A 19,241-nucleotide genomic window follows, 5' to 3' on the forward strand; every position below is an offset into this window, starting at 1 on the left:
GCTCTTGATGATTCCTACGACAGCGAACGAAGGTGCGAATCATAATAGGATACTTGTATGTGCGGCGGATGGAATACTCCGTGGAATTTAATAAAACGCTGCCCAAAGTGGTCAGCCTCAGGACGCTAGATGTTAGCTCCATCTCGCATCGTCAAGTCGAAGCAAGAGATTTCCAGTCCATCCTTCGACCCACGGAGCTGAGATCTTCGGCCAAGAGGCCGAATTGAGCTTCGCCCCAACCTTTTGCAATGCTTATATTTCCTACCGTCGTACCAGCAGAACGGTAAGGACGTACAGAAGTGAAGATCTGGTCTAGACCAGACCTACCCCTCGCTTCACAAGAACGCCAGTAACGTCTTCGACGTTCTTGAGCCGAAGACGAAGTTGATAACGAGCCAATGGAACAGGCTGAAAACTCCTTCACGTGATTTCTGGAAATGTTTTGCCGTCGGAGCACGTCCGTGACTCCGCGAACTGCAAATCACAAGCTCAACCTGAGCGTGGGCTTATGCACGTTTACCCCAGATCCACCTCCACTTCCTTGGTACTGGGGTAATCATCCATGTGTCACGCCTCGAAAATCAGCGCAGGTGGTAACTTTCCACGCTAAGAAACTCCACCGTGTTCTGCCCCGTGGGTAAAATGGCGGGTTTCCGGTATATCTTTGGAGGCCAGGACAAGGATATGCTGGACCGAAGCTCGCATGAACCGTCGAGTCGGTCGAGGAAAATGAGAGGCGGAGTCAATGTGTATATCTTCCTGGACAAAGTATCCTGGACCTCCTGACCAAGGTCCACTCTGGGTTCCCTCAACTTTTTTTTTCTTCGCCGTTTCCTGCGTCTCAGGTAGCATCACTTCTCTGTTCAATGACAAACATGGAAGAAAAAGACAACGCCGTTCGACAGATTGAACGCGACAACTCCAGCCATGTCAGCTCCAATGAGGAGAAGGGCGTGGCTCCCGCAAACGCGTATCCTATGAGAGACGAAGACTACGTGGTAACGTTCAAGACATGGATCGTAGTCACCATACTTGCCTCCGCGTACGGAGTTTCGTTCTGGATCGTCCCAGCTATCGCCCCTATCGCCACAGAGGTGGCCACCAAGCTTGGTAACCCTGCGGCCGCGGGCTGGTTTACCAGTCTCTACACCATCTGCAATGCCATCGCCTTCATGATCTGCGGCGCCAACAGCGACTTGTTCGGACGAAGATGGTTTCTTATCGGTGGCAATGTCCTCCTGTTACTTGGACACCTATTGTGTGGCCTCGCGAAGAACTGTAAGCAAAGTTGTAGCAATCGTCAGGCTCACCGATGTTGACTTTTTTTTGTTTCAGCAACCATGATGATTGCCGGCTTTGCAATCATTGGCTTTGGTGCTGGAAATGCCCAGCTCGCTGCATTCGCGTTGCCCGAGCTGCTTCCTAACAAGTGGAGGCATATAAGCGTCACGATTGCAGACCTTGGCACGTGGATTGACGTCGTCGTTGGCTCGATCGCTGGACGCTACGCCATTGTACATGGTGACGCATGGCGCTGGCTATTTCATGCCCCGTCGATCGGTGCTGGAATCTCAGTCGTCTGCCTTTACGCGCTTTATTATCCCCCGCAACATCCCCGTGGTCTTGGTTTCAAGCGTGCGTTGAAAGAGCTTGATTATATTGGGGGTATCTTGTTCATCCTCAGCGCTACGTTGATCCTTGTCGGCATTGTCTACACCGAGTTGATATCCTCCAGCTCACCCAGGGTTATTGGTCTGCTGTCTGCAGGGTTTGGAACGCTCGTCGTCTTCATCCTGTTTGAGAACATTGGACAAAAGAAGGGATGGATTAAGCAACCACTAACACCAACACACATCTTCACGGCGGACAAGGGTCGGGAGTTTACTTTCCCGTTCATTGTCGGATTTGTGGTCACCATGTATGTTTCACGACTTTTTCGAGCCAGACGATCTGAAGCTGACCCATTGTGTGACAGGTTCTATTATATGACCAACATCGTTTATCCGACACAATGTGCTGTCTTCTTTACGACTCCAACAACGACGCTTCGAGAGACGGCACTCATGACTCTCCCTTCCAACTTTGGTCTTGTGTTTGGTGAAATCCTGCTCATCACCTTCGGGACCAGCCTCGGACATTGGAAGTGGACGCTCACCGGCTCTGTCACCATCATGGTCCTGTTCGGTGCTCTTCTCGGACTGGGCACTCCAGACAGGAAGGGAATGCTCATGGCGTTCGTGTTCATCTCACAGATGGGATTCGGTTGGGCTCAGATGCTCTCTATCACATTCATTCAGTTCGGTGTCCCACAAGTTGAGCTGGGCATCAGCGGCGGTCTCGCAGGCGTCACACGCTTCGCTGGCGGAGCTATCGCCATTTCTGTGTACACGACGATCAACAGCAATGTCCTCAAGACGTGGTCCAAGCGACTGATCCCACCCGCAGCGCTGGGCGCTGGGCTCCCGGAATCTAGTCTGACTGCATTCATGGAGGCATTGCCCTTGGGTTCTGCTGCACTTGCAAAAGTTCCGGGAATCACGACCGAGGCGATCGTGGCTGGTGGTGCTGCACTACAGCAGGCGTACGTCCATGCTCTGAAGGTCACTGCGCTTTCCAGCTTGAGTTTTGGCATCCTTGCCATCATTGCCTGTGTGTGCTGCAACGACATAGGCCACAAGATGAACTCTAAGATCGAAGTGTTCCTTGAGAACGACGAGTTTGCGGACAAGAACGTGTATCATTAGGTTTAGACACTTGGCAACCGTGGCGAAGGTCGGCATCGTCTGACGAAATTTAAGACGGCTGTGTCCATAGCTTTGCTGCATCGCTTTATTGTAATTGGATGCATCTAATATTAAAAGGAAGAGTGTAATGAAAGTGCTTCTCACATCATGAGTCCGCAGTCAACTCCGCCCAAATACTATCCGCTTCTGCTAGCAATTTTCACTCATCTCTATGCCTATTCTGACCGACCATTTGGACTGCATACTCTGGTTCCGGTTGCGTGCTAGATACCCATTTTCTGAAAGCCATACTTTACTTCATTACTTCATCCCAGTGGCAACCGCCATTTTGCAGCTGGTGTTCTCGACGACCAAAGCCCCGTATATTCTTATCTTTGCGAAAGACTATGAAATGCCTCGTGCGCCTGCCGATACTAGGCAATATGGCTGTCGTTCAACAGTAGAAAGTGCGATTGCAATCACGCGTGGATAGTCGTGCAGTATGGCACACGCAAATGTGGTTTGCTCCCAGTGCATTGGCAAGCATGGGATCAAATTTCCTTGTCATCTCGATTACAGAGGCGGCGCTCAAGTAAAAGACTTGTCGACCATCAGTGTAATTAATCGATCGTGGCACAGGACTAGCAATGGAGATCTGACGGAGCCGGTGGCGAGAAGAGTTGCGGGATTTCTGCGTCATGAAATGGCATCCAAAGAGGCCTCGACATGTACAAGTAAAATGAAACGCGCATTTCCTGGTTAAAAGAGATCAAGTAGTCTTCTGACTCCTCAATTTCTACATCATACTTTTCCCCGCCAGATTGGGCCTATCCCTCGTAGCTGTCATTCAGAAGTTTACACGACCTCTTCTACCTATCATCGCTAGAATACAGCTTCTGGTCCTTGATCCATTCCACAACCCCAGGAGTGCACATTCTTTCGACTGATGTCCAATCATGCTCTCTTACTGCCTTTCGTATGGCAGAAGAGCTAATACCAACAGCCTCATTGACTGCAGGTCCCTCCAAGAGACCAATCTGGTGAGCCCATGCAGGTTGCATACCTTCTCCAGCTAGGCTGCCCTCCGCCAATTTCTCGATGAAAGCGCGCTGTGCCTCGATTGGTTCACTAGTGACGGCATTGTCGGAAGAGCTATCTGGTCGCAGAAGCACAAGCAACTTGTGTCCTACGTCAAAGAAGGGAGCCAAGGCACTCAAAGGCGGATCATACCCCTTGTAGTACTTCGGGGCGAGAAATCTTATCAGCGTGTCGTAGCCGAGGAGATGCACATGCGTGGGCTGCGATGGATATGCAACGGGCTCTTGGGTCATGATAGCCCGTGACTTATCCGTATAGTACGGAGCTGTTGTTAGGCCGATGTCAATTGGCACTCGCATATCAGTCGGTGAGGCCATTTGTAGGTCTTCCGCCGAAAGGATCATCATCGCAAGTCTTTGAGTAAAGCTAGCTGGCGACGGCGCTTTGTCCGCATTGTGGGTGCTAAAGAGAAGTAGGAGACGGTATGGCCGTGCTTCACTGCTCGTAGAAATAGTGGCTGATGCGAGAGCGACGTGAGCCCGGGAAGGTGGATTGTAAGAAGAGTCAAGAATGAACAAAGTACGCGGATCTGCCGCGATTCGAGACCCAGCATGATCGATATCTACCGCGCTTGAAGACGCCGCGGGTATCGTCTTGATTACTCGAAATGATATCGATGATGAAGTAAAGGCTTGTAGGGCAGATTCAAGGCTCGGAAGCATGGCCTTGACCCGTGCGATTCGTGCCGCCATTACCTTCTTTTTGAGCTGGCAACCGCTTATTAGCTGATTCCGTTGCAGCAAGATAATCTTCCGCGTCTTTGTGATTCTGATTTGGGTGGCGATGGAGTCGCAACGGAACCAGGCTTTTGCTTTCAACTTGCCAGGAGATTTGCACTTGTGAGATGAGTCGAAAATACGGAGTCGACCCAAACTGGACTCCTTCCTAAAGTCTTTCCTAATTATTCAATTCGGGACACGAGTATAACTTAGTCCAATTTATGCTTCATTTGATAATGAATTCATGATGCTCGTCTGCCTTTCCCGTATATTGTACCTAAGTGGAATATAGTGCCGATTCTAGTCCCCAACTCTCTTGTAGTTACCACGATCAATTGCAGCCCCTCACAAGGCAAAGTTCACAATTGATTTACTTCGTTGCAAAGAATATTACCGCTTCTTTTGGTGTATATTTTGTTCTTACGTTCTTTAACCTCAATCCACGACTTTTAACTGCAAATAAGCAGTCAGTCGCACATGCACCATAATGACATGTCGATGCTGAGAAGCAGCGGAATTTTAAGGCACGTTTTCCATAGCAGTGTTCAGTGGTGGAACCAACAAGATGTTTGGTCTTTTGGTCTCGGTTCTGCTCCACTCCTTTCTTTAGTATGCCGAGGAAAAGGGTTATCCTGCATCTGCTTGCTTATCGATATATCACATTCGGTTACACGTTGCTCGCGTCCACAGCACAACAGGAGGTACAGAGATGAAAACTCAATCATGTCAATCGGGAACAACCAAGATCAATCAAAGAGAGGAGCTTTTTCACATCATGAGTTAGCATCAGCAAAAAATCGTTGTTTGGTCTATGTCGGAAGGACAAAAGGGCCTTTCGTGGCAACAGACGTCATGACCGTTCGCATCAGAGACAAATTCGATTAAAAATACGTCAAAAGTCTTGGCGATAGAACTAATCGAAAGCCGCAGACCAAGCGGACGCCAATGCTGAACGCAGGAAATGCGGAATTCGATGACGACGGGAATCTTGAGAATCCCATCCTGCAGCACTGACGATCTGCTACTGTTGAATTTCAGTTGAATTGTAGTGCGTCTTGCTACGCTAACCTGTCTTCGGTTCCATCTCTTCAAACTCTAGGATTTCATTTTGCCCATCTCAACGTTTTCTCCTTGTGATTGCCAAGGCCGAGTTTCTCTCGTGTGAAGTCAGAAAGACGTGCGCCGCTGCGTCGTCGCCATATCCAAACACGTCATTCAGCGTGGCCAGTTCGAAAGTTTCTGAGATCGCACATGCTTTCGATAAGTAGTATGGGCAGTATTGGCTGGAATGATGCGACATTTCGAACAGAACCACATATACGTCACGGTGATGTTCTCTCGACACCTCCCAGCAAGATGCCTTCTGAGTTTATAGCATTCAGAAATACCAAATAGTTCGCAAGGATATTTACCTGTGCGAGTACTTGTCCAACCGTCCAGCACTATCCTCTTTTACGCGCAAGCAAAGATGTCTTCAGAAAAGCCGCATTTTAAGTCCGGTACAAGAGCAGTGCCCATAAGACCGAACACTTTTTACGTTGGGTGATTGACATTGCTTCAGGCCATCAGCCACCCGTTCAGAGCCAAGAACCACCGGGTTTGCAATCTGACTTAAAGGGTGCGGATCCGCAGTCTCAACATGTACCTACAGAAGACGGTGGCTACGCGCTGTACAAAGCCGCGGGAAAGCTCCAGGACAAAAGCTGTATAATCACGGGAGGCGACTCTGGCATTGGAAGGGCGACGGCTATCTTGTTTGCAATGGAAGGCGCGGATAGTTTGATTGCATATCTTCCCGAGGAGGAACAAGATGCGCAGGAGACGAAGAAACAAGTTGAGAAGCACGGCAGAAACTGTTACCTGTTGTCCACTGATATCACCGACAAAGCCAACTGTAAAAAGGTCGTGGAAACGGCACTGAAAGAAATGGGAAAGATTGATATCTTGTTCAACAATGCAGCCTACCAAATGATGGTCGAGGACATTCAGGATCTGTCAGAGTACGTCTTCTCTCCAGTTATGCGTTTCATCGTGCTGACATATCTTCGACAGGGAGCAGTGGGAGAGAACCTTCAACGTAAACATTCATCCTTACTTTTACCTCTGCAAATATGCGCTGCCGCACATGAAGAAGGGCTCCTCAATAATCAACAATGCGTCAATAAATGCGTACATCGGTCGACCAGACCTTCTCGACTACACCTCCACAAAGGGCGCCGTCGTGTCTTTCACACGGGGATTGAGCAATCAATACGTTGCGAAGGGTATACGAGTCAATGCTGTTGCACCGGGACCAGTATGGACACCTTTGATACCAGCGACGATGAACCACGAAGCTCAAAAGCAGTTCACGTCACCGATGGGAAGACCAAGCCAGCCGAGCGAAATAGCTACCTGTGTAGTATTCCTGGCCAGTACAGATTCCTCCAGTATTAGCGGACAAACGATTCATTGTAACGGTGGTAGCATTGTCAACGGCTAGAGCAAGAAGAGACTAGACGACGTATACTCAATTTTTAATTAGAGCTCAACTACGAGTAGTCAAAGCTGCTTTTCTCTCAGATCTTGTTCAGTGATTGCAACCGCGCCTCAGCGTCTACATTCCCAATCGAAGCAAGCTATAATTTGAACCAGCCCTAAAGAAACGACTACGTGATAGTTAATCTCCCTCTTGAAGCAGTACAAACTTAGCGATTCCTGTTACAAATCAACATCAGCGGTGGATGCACTTGTGAGCGGCCTATAGTAACTGGATTCCAGCTATCTAGTCCAGGTGCTATCTACAACCAAGATGAGGAGAGAGAAGGAAGGAAAAAGACTCAATCCTATGAGTCTTGAGGTTCTTTAAGCACTAGCCTGCATTAGAGCTAACCCCCCTTTGAAGTGCATAGTGGCGCAGCCCTAGTGTAGGCATAGCCTGTTACAGCACTAATGCCTGGCCTCTTAGGTAGAACTACCTGCGTAGCACTGTAGAGAACTCTGACAATGATTCAAAAAGCAAGGGCACATGGGCTCTCAACTCTGGGTCGGAAATTTTGAATGTTGAGTTAGCCTGAAAGTATCATGGTGACGATATGCAACATTTGTATACTCAGATGGAAAGAGTCCACATGTCCAACTTTCACAGGGCGAATTTCTCGAAAGTAGCAGAATTAACCTTGAGATACACGTAGCGAACTCAACGTCGAAAACGACAAAAAAAAAAAAAAAAAAAAAAAAAAAAAAGGCGCGTAACGTAGCACCTAGCTGTATATTGATCGCTAATGAATTGATTCCCGAGATGTGTCATGGTATCGAATCAACGAACAAAAGACCAGTATTAATGAGTGCTAGTACAGGCATCGCGGAGCAAAAGTGACCTTGACGACTTCCCCTTGAGTTATCGTCTGCCGCAAATGTTTCCTTCCTAACACGGCTTTGTGCGGATTCATGACATGTTTATGAGCGTGCCCGTTCCATCATCACGAATATCTTCTTATTCATCGATTGTATTCGCTGACCTCTTGCTCTTGCTTACAATCCTCATCGTATTGCCACAAGAGCCAATGATCTTGTTGAGGATGCTTCGCTTTGAGCGTAGTCTCAAATAGTGCAGGAGCATCACCGTTTACTACCGCAAAGCCGTGAGTGTTTCGAATCAAAGACGCGGCCGTTGCTCTTACATCCGCGCTCTTGTCCCCGCTCCCGTCTTCACTATGGCCATGTACCTCAGCAATCTCTTAGCTTCTCATAAAGATTTTCATGCATCTTCATGGCTGCTCTTGCGAGCTCAATATTACTTGCTTCTGCCTCAGCTTTTGAAGGGTTTTTGTGTCTCCTGCCAATCTCTAACGTCGAAATGCCACCAGGGCTTGCACGAATTGGTGATCTGATCTTCAGTGACTCCGTTACAAACGGCATTTTTTTGCGTCTTACTGACTGTTTCTTGCCACATTTCCTCTTCTGTCGTTTTGAACTACTGTTTTTGGTAGTGCTGAGTAACTCGTTTGAAAGTTCTTCATCGCCGGCATTTCGATGTTTGCGTGTCCAATGTTTCGAGCGCGACTCAACAGATAGATGGTATTGGCTTTCGTTGTCTTTGTCTTCGTCCTCAGAATCAATATCTATTTCTTCATATCTTTGGTTCTTCTTTGCTCTTCTCCGACAAGCACCATCGAAGGCATCATCATGATCATCATCATCATCATCATCGCGTATTTTGAACTTTTTAGTAGAATTGGGCTCGTCATTCCTAGCATATGTGCTCGGCGCCGCCACATTTAGTGAAATATTAGACTGTAGCACCATACTTGTCGCAGATTCTTTGTGAGAACTTCTGACCCTATTGGTTGTCGATGGTCGCTCGACAATCTCTCGTAATTTCTCGCCATTGACAGTTAACTTGACAACGCACTCGAGTCCCTTGAGCGATGCTAGGACTTGAATATACCGTCCCTCTCTCCGGGCTTGCTCAAGTCGACTGTTCTCGTGTGGAAGCAAATACTGCCAGTTTGCCTTATTTTTGGCCAAAGATCGTTCCTTATCCGCGACCTCGAGTTTCTTTGATGTAACAAGTTTGATCTGTTCCACGAAATCTCCATCGCCGTTATTATGTCGCTTTGTTTTAGAGAAGTTGGAGACAGGCGAGATAGCTGAAGTGGCTACCTTCACAGTTCGAAGCATAGCAGCAGCAGGATTCCGGTAGCCGTTGCTATTATCGTTACCTCCGCCATAATGGAGAGACTCTTCATGTCCAATCGCCATAAATGTATCGCTGGATCGCGTGGTGCTCACCTTCCGATCTGGTACGGAGACTTCCCCTATAGTCGAATCAAAATCGTCGTCTCCGTATGGTAAATGATCGTTATATTCATCCCAACAACTTTTTTCCATCCCTTTGTGCCTCGCCAACTCCGTCTCCCACTGGGGTCTCAGCAATCTCATCTCAGTATTGCTTAAATGCCTGTCAACGCCCACTCCCAGATGATTCAGATTTGCTTTCTCGAAGTCAACCAAGCATTCAATACTCCTCACATCTGCCACTTTGCGCGTATCGTGTCCCAATAGAGTACCTTTCAGCTCATACGGGGATTGCCGTGGACTTTTGCGACACGCTCCTGCTGAGCATATACGTTGGCAATGTGGACACTCCCATCGTAGATCCTCCATCACGGATAAAGGGTGCATGTCGTACGCGCGCCAGAGAACGCCATAGCACCAACCACGCTCGCACATGGTACACTCAGTCATCATCCACTTCGGATGGTGATGGCGGCATGAGTGACAGTTCTTTGTGTTGTTCGATGTCTTCTTCCTTGTTTTCTGCATGGTGCCGTTTTTATTCAGCTCGAGTTCATCGTCGAGTTGTTCCCCACTGCCCTTTCTTCTCTTCTTCTTCTTGATGTCGACCCAAGGGCGAATTTCAAGTTGCTCGTTGCAGACTTGCGCAAGGGTCTTCTTTTGCAATAGTTTCCTTTCCTCTTCTAGTGGCAATGGAATCTTGTCAGTCGGTAAGCAATCCATTTCCAAGATCTGATGCCTCCACTCTTCATACTCCGCAAGCAGATTTTTCCAGTGCCACTGCTCTACCCACTTGTATTTGCTCTGGCACCTACAGCAACGTCCCATGACAAAACAATCCATGCAAAGATCGTATGGCTCGTCTATCCCGGTATTGAAAAAATCCACGCACGTCTTACAAGTGAGGAAGCGGTTGAATATATTTCCCCTGCAATAAGAGCATGCCACATTTGAATCGTATTCCAAGAATTCAGGCTGGCTGTCGTTAGAGAGCGTACTTGGACCGAACGATTCAGAAAGCATTATTTTTTTGAATAACTCGAAAAGCCGTCGAAAATCCTTTTGGACCTGGCGCACCTTGCAGGAAGCACCAATGGCTTTGCTTTCGTGTGCGGAGCGCATAGAGAGAAGGCGGGCCTGAGAAAGAAGTCGTGAGTATTTTTGGAGGGTGTAGTAAACTATTGCTTTGTTTTTGTACTGCTCGTCTCGGCATACCATTCGTGCGTTCGGAAGTGCCTCGTTTAGGGCCATTTCAAGTGTCTCCACAGTCGTGCGATTCCATGCAACTTTCATGGTGCGGGTTCCACGGTTCCATACTTGATGCGCTGCTAGAGGAGGGATAAGAATGAAGTCACCGACACGCTGCTCGACAACATACACCTTAAATGGTGCATTCCGCCAGGCAGCCACCTGGGCAAAGTGCTTTTCAATCTCTATATCATGGCCAAGCACGGTCAGCCAATACTCAGACACAATGTGCCGGTCTTTGGTCTCTGTCATGAACCAAATGGACGAGCCCGGTTTTTCAGGCTGGCCATCCTCATCAAAAGTCGAGGAAGTGTTGACCATAATGTTGTGGCCAAGCGATGCGCACATCTCCTTGTGGGCGGGTGTATATGTACCCTCATGACCAATATAGCACATGAGGTTTTCTGCGCGCATGGCTTGCGGCAAAGAGGACATCAAATCGCCTGATGGCGCAATTCCTCTGCCTTTCCTGCGCCCGACGCCTGGTATGTCTTCATCTAGGGCCCCGGCACCGCCCAATTCCCCCGTACCATCATTCCAATAAAACAGAATCTGAGGTATGTGTTCACGTAACTGCTCCTGCCATACAGGGGGACAATCGATATCTTTTAAGTAAACACGTTGGGACTTCTTGTCTTTGTAACTATCTGGCCGCTCGAAAAATTGATTCGCGAGCTTCGCCATATTCTTCAGATAATGTCCGATCGTGACGGGGATGTTCTCCTGAGTTGTGAGATTCCATGCATTCTCCTCTAGGGGTATATTTCTCAGCAGAAGTTCATCAACAGCTTACAGAGGGCTGCTCTTACGCTTTGAACCATGGTTCGCAATTAGCCATTTTGTCGTAAAGAGCCATGGGTCAAATCGATTCTGTAACCCGTCAATTACAAGCGGTTTGCCTCCCTGGATGACATGTAACGACACAAGCCTCTCGAACATTGCTAAACCTCCCTCTTCAATCTTGTCCATAGAGATTCGAGCTGCATATTCAAAGTTCTTATTGTTTTCGACGAGCGAGTGAAGATCATAGTGAGGCGATATGGGCTCAAATGAAGCTTGCGGTCGTGATGCAGGCATTTTGGGAGTCGATCTACTGCTGCATCTGGCTCCTGGACTAGACTGTCACGTTGTGCTCATCTTGCTACGGTTGAATTTCAGCATGGAGGGCACGGAGAATGCGTAGTCGACTATATGTGGACTGAAGGAGAGGGACGCTCAAGTAGCCAGCATGAGTGACTAACTCTCTCTGTGTGGGAAGTTTTATGCGCGTCACTAAGCGCATTCTACTCTTACAATAAATTCAAAGACGTGAATGTAGGCCACCAAGTGACCGAGAGTCGCGAGGGTCGAGACTATCCCAAATCAGGGAGGAACCAGATGCGGAAAGCACGTGATCCCGCGTCAACCCTTTCGACTCCTCTGAGGGAGAGAGTTCAACGTGAAATGCAAACAATGAGCTCTTAGCGCACCCCATCATTTGCAGGTACATTGAATTCCATTGAGTTACGTTTTAGGGTTTTCTAACGCACAATAGCAGACTTCTCATTCATTCACTCATTCATTCAGATGTGGGGTCACAATGCATTTGGGAGCAGGTAGCAGGAGAGCGTGTGGCACTCTTCCATTCCGATTCATCGGCAGGAGGCATGTCGAGACGCTTGGGTTGAAATTTTCGAGCTCTGGAGGGAGAATTCATGCTACATGGCCATCCAGAGCATCGATTTCACGAAGTAGATCACCCCGGAGCTTATATCTTTGTGGTCCATTTGAGTCTTGCCGAACTCTTGCTACAATCCAAGGTGATTCGAAGACTCTGTCTTCGCTCAACTCGGAGCAGCTTGAGCCGTACAGACCGCCAACCACTGGCCTATTGTCGTATCTTCCTCGTGCAGCCGTGCCATATGCTGAGCTAATTCGTCTGGATAAACCCACTGGAACGTACTACCTCTTCTTTCCCTGCCTCTTTAGCACGCTTCTTGCTGCACCACTCGTTACGCCCATTGCTCCTCTCTCAGTGGTTCTTGGAAAGATTGCTATCTTCGCAACAGGCGCTCTTGTCATGCGTGGGGCAGGTTGCACAATTAACGACCTCTGGGACCGAAACTTGGATCCTCATGTTGCGCGCACACGTCTTCGACCCATCGCACGCGGCGCTGTCTCTCCTCGAAACGCCCTTTTTTTTACGGCAGGGCAGTTGATGGTTGGTCTGGCCGTTTTACTGCAGCTACCACAACCAGAATCCTTCTTTTATGGCGCCGCCTCTCTCCCGCTTGTGGCACTTTACCCGCTTGCAAAACGCGTGACGTACTATCCACAAGCTGTTTTGGGCCTCACGTTCTCCTGGGGCGCCTGGATGGGATTTCCTGCTTTGGGAATCGATCTGCTTTCAGACACTACGGCTCTGACTGCTGCCGCGCTACTTTACACGAGCAACGTGTGTTGGACTATTCTATATGACATGATCTACGCGCATATGGACATCAAAGATGATGTAAAAGCAGGCATTAAATCTATCGCTCTGGCACATGAAGCAAACACGAAAACCGTCCTGACCGGTCTAGCTACAGCGCAGGTTGGGCTTCTGGCTGCAGCAGGAACTGTCGTCGGTGCAGGACCAATATTCTTTGCTGGAAGTTGTGGATCCGCGATTGCGACACTAGCTGTTATGATATGGAGAGTCAACTTGAAGAACGTGAAGAGCTGTTGGTGGTGGTTCAGAAATGGCTGTTGGCTTACTGGTGGAGGTATTGGGCTTGGGTTGTTTGGAGAATACCTCGCTAAGTATTTGGAATGGTATGAAACTGGACCGGATAGAAGTCAGGGGCTGCATACTCCCACTTAGGTGCGCATTCACTTGTGAGTTGTGCACTGCGAAAGCTGGGAATCACTTAGTGAATCGACGATCGGGCACACAATACCAAGCCTTTGATTCTACCTGGCATAAGATCAGAAGACGAAGTGGCAAAAATTGAGAACACACTGTTATCTCATCCAAATTTTTTTGGTATTCGGAGCTATTGTCGTTTCAAACTCTTGATTCCCAATCATGAACGCTCGAGATTTATCAATGCCAGATCTCATTGTACTGTAGTGCCATCCTGTTTGCAAGGAACAAAAGGAAAGAAAGGTCGTACTTCATTGTTTCAAAGAAAAACTTCTATCAAATACCATTGTTAAACTAACAAACTGCACAGAGGGAAAGGCGAGATTTGCGATACCCATACAAGCAGTCCGCAGGCGGCACTGTTTGAACAAGTCCTGCTACATCGAATAAAACTATCTGAACAAGTTGTTAGTCAAAATGGCGCAAGAGTCGCAACACCTCATCTTCTCGGTCAGCACAAAAAATCATGAGTCTGGAATTGTTCGCGGAACACTGTCACGCCATCCAGACACTCCAAAGTATCCCATCACACGAGTCAAACCTGTGCATACTACTGCCTCATCTCTGATCGGAAGGCCTGTTCTTAACGCTGTAATTAAGGTATTCGCTCAGATCTCAGCTTCAAATTTGTGAATATCACGTCTCACAATGACAGCCACAGCGTAAGCGCCCACGTCACGAGCAAGATCTAGGAAGTGACGACATTGAAAGCGATGAAGAGTTTGTGCACATACCTCCAACATCGTCCAAGCGCCAGCGCAAGGTCGACTCTTCTTTGACCAGCAATGATGCCGAAGTCGATTTTGGTCACTCGAGCGGTGAGGCCATCCGCGCTCAGGGGCGCTCAACGCCACGTCTTTCCTGGCAAAAGGACAGTTCAGATGTAGTGGCCGTAGAGAATGATGTCCCAAATCTCGAAAAGCGGAAGCTGAACATGAATCGCGCAGCCGGGGATCTGCTTATGACACCTAAAGCCGCTCATCAAGGCGGGTTCACGGAAGTGATGGTCGAATGGGCGACATGTATGGCCGAAGCTTTGCTTTTGGGTGCGAAGCACCGATTTTTTGATCTTGCGCAGCAGTACGAGTTCTCGGCAAAACGGAGCGCTAATTACCAGCGTGTGAAGGGCGTGGAGGGATTTGAGTTGGGGGACGATCCAGTTCTAAGGCGAGTTGCATCAGCAGGATGCTGGTTGTTTAGGGATGATACGTCTGAAGAAGCGGAAATGGGGGCCATCGAAGATCTGCTTCAAGTAACACAAGAGCTAAAGGAGTGCATTGCGAAAGCGAGGACACTGGAGATGATGTTCCAGGCACGGTATAGAGGCTGACGAGGCCTGTCCAGTTCTCAACAGTTTTGCATGACTACGGTGTGATGATTCATTATATGTATTACAAGTGGGAAGAGATAATTATCCCGCGAAAGGAAAGGACAATCGGTTATCGACATCTGGTTGCATGACCCCAATCCGGAGGTTTGATGTCATAAATGTACTTCAACTACACAGTGAATGCCATGCCACCATTCGCACAAACTACGCTGCCAGTACACCAAGCCGCTTCTGGTAAACACAACATTCCAATTACCCCCGCAATCTCATAATCCTTTCCATTTCTACCACCTGTCTTTTTGGCTTCTTCGACTTCCTTTTCGCTGTCAATACCCTCTCTAGCTCGCATAAGCGGCGCATGCTGAATGAACGGTTTCATATTCGCAGCAAATTCTTCCGTGGTGCCCATGTACATGTCCGTTGCTACGGGTCCAGGATTCACCGCATTGACAGTGGCTCGCTCAGACAGCTCCCGGGACCAGGTTCGCGTCATGGCTTCTAAAGCTGCTTTTGTACCTCCGTATACGGATTGAGCGATGAAGCCCAGGGACGAGGACACAGAGGACACGTTCACAATTCTTCCACTACGATCGTGAGGTAAATATGGTAGCGCTGCCTTCATGAGCAAAAGTGGTCCCCGAACGTTGATATTGTACTGAAACGCAAAGTCTTCAGCATCGCAGTCCTGGATCTTACGGTTCACGGATACACCTGCATTGTTGATGATGATGTCAATTTGGAACTTTCCGCTTTGCGAGGAGGCCATATGGTTCTTCGCCTCGTTGATAATATGGGCTGGTCCATCCTCAGAGCCCATGTCTGCGGGTACGACCAAAGTTTTCACGCGGTACTTGGATTCCAGTTGGTCGGCGAGCTTATTTGTGCGTTCTGCAGACGATTGGCTGGTGTAATTCATCACCAGATTTGCACCTCGGCTTGCGAAATATTCGCATGTTGCGGCACCGATTCCTGTAGACTTCAGCTCTTGCTCTCATTAGACACAATGAGTGGTTTAGGTAGCTGTACCTCGCGAAGCTCCTGTGATAATCGCAAGCTTCCCGTCGAACGGTTTATGGCTGGGGACCATGAGGCCAACTGCTGCCTGAGAGGCTGCCATTCTATAATAATTTATTCTTGTTTACTCTGAGCAAGAATAAGTAAGGGTATTTAGCCCCACCTGTTTTTGCTTCACACCTTAGATTCCTTGTCAAGAGAAGAGTTTGATGCCGCGTACTCTAGCGAAGAAGTCACAGATGTGGAAGTATGTGGAAGAGATAAGTGACAAAAGACCGAAGAGGAGAGGAACAGTTCTGCGACCGTTTAATGAATGTTCCGGGACAGCTTTGGTAGGGCACTACTCTCATGCTGCCCGTGTCGGGGTTTCTATCGCCGAATAAGTGGCGGTGCCGATCTCGGTACTTGCGTTTGTACTTCAATCTACTATTTCTCCACAAATGGGGGAATATCATGGTTGATCTTCGTTTTGAGATGGATTCTAGATACGAACATGGCATCTTCTACATCGTAGACGGAGGAAGGCTCTCCAAGAATGCAAACTGATAACCTATAGCTAGTACAACACTGAGTGAAAGGGTACCTTAGGCGCTAAAGCCGCCAAGCGATCCTCGCTTGCGTTGTGGTCGCGGAGCCGCACCAACGACATCACATCCATTACCACACCCCAATCTCAGCAGCTTCAAACAGCAAACCACACAACATGTCGTGGGCGGCAAAGAAGGCCAAGTCCGCCGCCTTGTCGGCTCAGCGATTTGAAGTAAGTAACATTACCATTGAGATCTTTCCTTGCTCATTGCTAATGCATCCAACCTTCAGAAGTACACTGTTCAACCTACGGGTATCTGGGGTCGCATCAACAAGCTTCTCGCTGTAGATCCGAAGCGTTCTACAGGTGTTCCTCTCAATCCACAGTTCCGAAACCCGCCACCAGGCTCCAACGACCCGCTTGCATACGATGATCCAGTTACCGTACCCGCAGCAGATATCGCAGATAACCCTTACTGGAAACGTGACACCCGCCGCTCATACCCGCGACTGAGCAGTGTGTCTCAGGCAGATGTTGTTGCCTTGTTGACTGTGGGTAGCAAGGCCGCTCCTAGAGATGACGTTCTACAATTGGGCGACTCTGGGAAGAAGCAATTAGTTGAGGTGAAGGAGAAGGGTAAAGACGGTGGAATTGCAGTGTTATTGGCAAAGGAGACGGCATTGGGCAAGGGTGTATTGGGAGAGGGCGGACTGCCACCTCGGCCGCCAACTACGCTTGGAGCGAAGCCATATAAGCTTACCCAGGAGCAGAGCTATGACGGAGAGTAAGTCAACGCATATCAAGAAGCCGATCTGGCAATACCCTTTTCCTCTCGATAACGCAGCTGCTAAATTGTTCCAGATACCCATGCAGAACATGGAGCTAATGTCGCAGCCAAATTTGAGGTGATATTTCGCTCCCTCCAGATCTTGGGGCATGTATATATCTGAGATATTTGTTATGTCTAGAAGTGTTGTGCTACAAATTTTTTTGACATTTTCCATCCCTATCACCCAGTATCAACGTATGACCAAAGGATGCCGCGGAATAACACCACGTTGGTCGAACAGGGAAGGAGCTCTCTGCTAGACCGCGACGCCCGGAAGGAAGTTGCCAGGAATTATACCTGCCATTTCAGTTCTCAAAGGACACGAGCAATTTCATCCTACTCAAGACCACTGTTAACTGCCTCCAGAACAACGCGATATGAGTTCGAATATATCCTTACCGGATCTTCCATCTCCATTTGATATCATCTTCAGCTGTGCGGTTTGCCAGAAGACGATCAGCGAGCTCTATGAGCATCCACGTACAGACCATTGCTTTAATTCAGACCATGGAGACAGGGAGCGTGTTGTGACGCGCCTTTGGCTCGCCAGCTGTGGACATCTGACGTGTAACGACCACTTGGAAGGTGGCGGTATGATTTCTTCGCACCACACTGCTTCATAACACGCTGATTTCGCTGTCAAGGTGTGCCCTTCCATTCGCAGAGCGAAAAGCCTAGCGCGCCTTGTCCCGTCTGTGTCCGTGACAAATGCGACAAGACGTCCCGACTTCTCTTCGGGATCGTCGGCGATCAAGAAGATAAGCATGACAAAGATATCCCACAAGAATACTTTCGCATACCGCCTTTCGATCTCTCAGGAGATGGAAACTCTGCCAGTGCTATACGTGTGCGTAACGACAAGTTTATGAAGGAGAATTACCTAATGTCCAAAATAGTTCCAGTATCTTTCGCTCATTCGTTTTGGTGGTTCAATGGCAAAGCGATATAATCAAGCTAAACGAGCCGCGAGCGCGGCAGAAAGTCATGCAAGTAATTTGGCAAAAGCATTGGAGCAAACGAGAATGGAGGCTGTCCAGCTCAAGGCACAAGTTGATCACTTGAAGATCACCGAGAAGAAGTATGCCAAATATAAGGAACGTGAGCCTGAGATCAGGCATTATCTCGGAAATTGGGCGGCGCTAGCAAGGTAGGCTCATGTGTGTTTACGTCAATGAGGATGCTAATATTAACAGAGAAAACAATGTGTTAAAAACCCAGCTAAGACGTTTAGGTTTTCATACTCCGCGCACAACCTGGGCATTTCGTGAGAAGAAGCCAAGTTTTGAAAATTCAATGCATCAAACTAGTGGTAAATAACTATTATTTCCTACCATGTGTTGAAGTTAACGTTTTAGATCCGTACAAGACATCGTGTTCGGGCAAAAAGCGAAATTACGATGAATATCTGGCAGATCATCTCTACGATCATGATAAAGCAGCAAAAAAGCCGTTAACACCAAGTCTAGCTCCAGCATTACCTCTAAATCTTGAATCGTTTTGCTCAACAAGCCAGGTAAACTCTAAAGGTGAGGCACGGCAGACTTACGCCGTTAATGAACATACCCACTCACATTCGTTACACCAACGAGATTTTTCCCCAATGGATGGAAAACTGCACTCGCGCCTACATTCCTACGCATTTGACGAAGGATGTCTCAACCCTTACAATCAAAGCGCAAAATACGTTGAAAGCCACACTTCAAACCCACTGGATCATACCATTCACCAGGGCAAGGACACTCTGACGAGGAACCAGTTCGTTGGTTCTGATAGACCAAGGAATTCAGCATCTCAGAGCTCTTTAATTCGAAAGAATCTTTCGTACATCCCTTGCTCTGAAGGCTTAACAGGAAGATGCTCACCTTACCAGTTTGATGAAGGAATATATTCAAATTCCTTCTGTGCACCTCTAAGGACGGTGAAGAGAACGGACTTTTCAAGAGCAGAGGGAGGAAATGTTCTAGAAACAAAAAGAGACTCGTCAGACTTGTCAAATGCTCTACCTCGGCACCAGAGTTTTCCAATATCAAGTTCACAGTGCTGTGTTCCACGGTATGAGCCGGAGTATCCAGCATCATACCGTCGCTG

The 19,241-nt window shown here is 48.3% G+C and overlaps 8 protein-coding genes across 9 annotated transcripts; 5 read left to right on the forward strand and 3 right to left on the reverse strand.

The window, feature by feature from the left end:
- Nucleotides 1-875: 875 nt before the first annotated feature.
- On the forward strand, nucleotides 876-2,744 carry PV09_03888 (uncharacterized protein; the record flags this gene model as incomplete). The annotated part of the gene is made up of 3 exons (XM_016357152.1): nucleotides 876-1,278; nucleotides 1,336-1,918; nucleotides 1,976-2,744. The coding sequence occupies 3 exons, from the start codon at nucleotides 876-878 to the stop codon at nucleotides 2,742-2,744; spliced, it is 1,755 nt and encodes a 584-aa protein (XP_016215241.1).
- Nucleotides 2,745-3,440: 696 nt separating this feature from the next.
- PV09_03889 (uncharacterized protein) lies at nucleotides 3,441-4,634 on the reverse strand. Its single transcript, XM_016357153.1, has one exon. It carries the CDS (start codon nucleotides 4,511-4,513, stop codon nucleotides 3,593-3,595), a length of 921 nt encoding a protein of 306 aa, XP_016215242.1. The 5' UTR covers nucleotides 4,514-4,634; the 3' UTR covers nucleotides 3,441-3,592.
- A 1,045-nt stretch (nucleotides 4,635-5,679) lies between these two features.
- Nucleotides 5,680-7,091, forward strand: PV09_03890 (uncharacterized protein). Its single transcript, XM_016357154.1, has 3 exons — nucleotides 5,680-6,039; nucleotides 6,102-6,540; nucleotides 6,593-7,091. The coding sequence occupies exons 1-3, from the start codon at nucleotides 6,009-6,011 to the stop codon at nucleotides 7,020-7,022; spliced, it is 900 nt and encodes a 299-aa protein (XP_016215243.1). The 5' UTR covers nucleotides 5,680-6,008; the 3' UTR covers nucleotides 7,023-7,091.
- A 1,113-nt stretch (nucleotides 7,092-8,204) lies between these two features.
- On the reverse strand, nucleotides 8,205-11,822 carry PV09_03891 (uncharacterized protein). Its single transcript, XM_016357155.1, has 2 exons — nucleotides 11,377-11,822; nucleotides 8,205-11,319 (listed from the first exon to the last, which is right to left on the reverse strand). Exons 1-2 carry the CDS (start codon nucleotides 11,642-11,644, stop codon nucleotides 8,249-8,251), a joined length of 3,339 nt encoding a protein of 1,112 aa, XP_016215244.1. The 5' UTR covers nucleotides 11,645-11,822; the 3' UTR covers nucleotides 8,205-8,248.
- A 324-nt stretch (nucleotides 11,823-12,146) lies between these two features.
- On the forward strand, nucleotides 12,147-13,409 carry PV09_03892 (4-hydroxybenzoate polyprenyl transferase; the record flags this gene model as incomplete). Its single annotated transcript, XM_016357156.1, has 1 exon — nucleotides 12,147-13,409. The coding sequence occupies one exon, from the start codon at nucleotides 12,147-12,149 to the stop codon at nucleotides 13,407-13,409; it is 1,263 nt and encodes a 420-aa protein (XP_016215245.1).
- A 459-nt stretch (nucleotides 13,410-13,868) lies between these two features.
- PV09_03893 (uncharacterized protein) lies at nucleotides 13,869-14,825 on the forward strand (the record flags this gene model as incomplete). Its single annotated transcript, XM_016357157.1, has 2 exons — nucleotides 13,869-14,051; nucleotides 14,107-14,825. 2 exons carry the CDS (start codon nucleotides 13,869-13,871, stop codon nucleotides 14,779-14,781), a joined length of 858 nt encoding a protein of 285 aa, XP_016215246.1. The 3' UTR covers nucleotides 14,782-14,825.
- Nucleotides 14,778-16,127, reverse strand: PV09_03894. 2 transcript variants are annotated; one of them, XM_016357159.1, is made up of 3 exons: nucleotides 15,959-16,127; nucleotides 15,808-15,899; nucleotides 14,778-15,750 (listed from the first exon to the last, which is right to left on the reverse strand). In XM_016357159.1, the coding sequence occupies exons 2-3, from the start codon at nucleotides 15,896-15,898 to the stop codon at nucleotides 14,951-14,953; spliced, it is 891 nt and encodes a 296-aa protein (XP_016215248.1). In that variant the 5' UTR covers nucleotide 15,899; nucleotides 15,959-16,127; the 3' UTR covers nucleotides 14,778-14,950. The 2 variants fall into 2 exon arrangements, with proteins under 2 accessions (XP_016215248.1, XP_016215247.1); XM_016357158.1 differs by having other exon boundaries at nucleotides 15,808-16,127.
- Nucleotides 16,128-16,498: 371 nt separating this feature from the next.
- Nucleotides 16,499-18,304, forward strand: PV09_03895 (uncharacterized protein; the record flags this gene model as incomplete). Its single annotated transcript, XM_016357160.1, has 5 exons — nucleotides 16,499-16,555; nucleotides 16,615-17,108; nucleotides 17,671-17,744; nucleotides 17,798-18,000; nucleotides 18,050-18,304. 5 exons carry the CDS (start codon nucleotides 16,499-16,501, stop codon nucleotides 18,302-18,304), a joined length of 1,083 nt encoding a protein of 360 aa, XP_016215249.1.
- Between the last annotated feature and the right edge of the window lie 937 nt (nucleotides 18,305-19,241).

This window comes from Verruconis gallopava (genome assembly GCF_000836295.1).
Source record: "Verruconis gallopava strain CBS 43764 unplaced genomic scaffold supercont1.10, whole genome shotgun sequence".
In the NCBI taxonomy this organism is placed as follows: Eukaryota; Fungi; Ascomycota; class Dothideomycetes; order Venturiales; family Sympoventuriaceae; genus Verruconis; species Verruconis gallopava.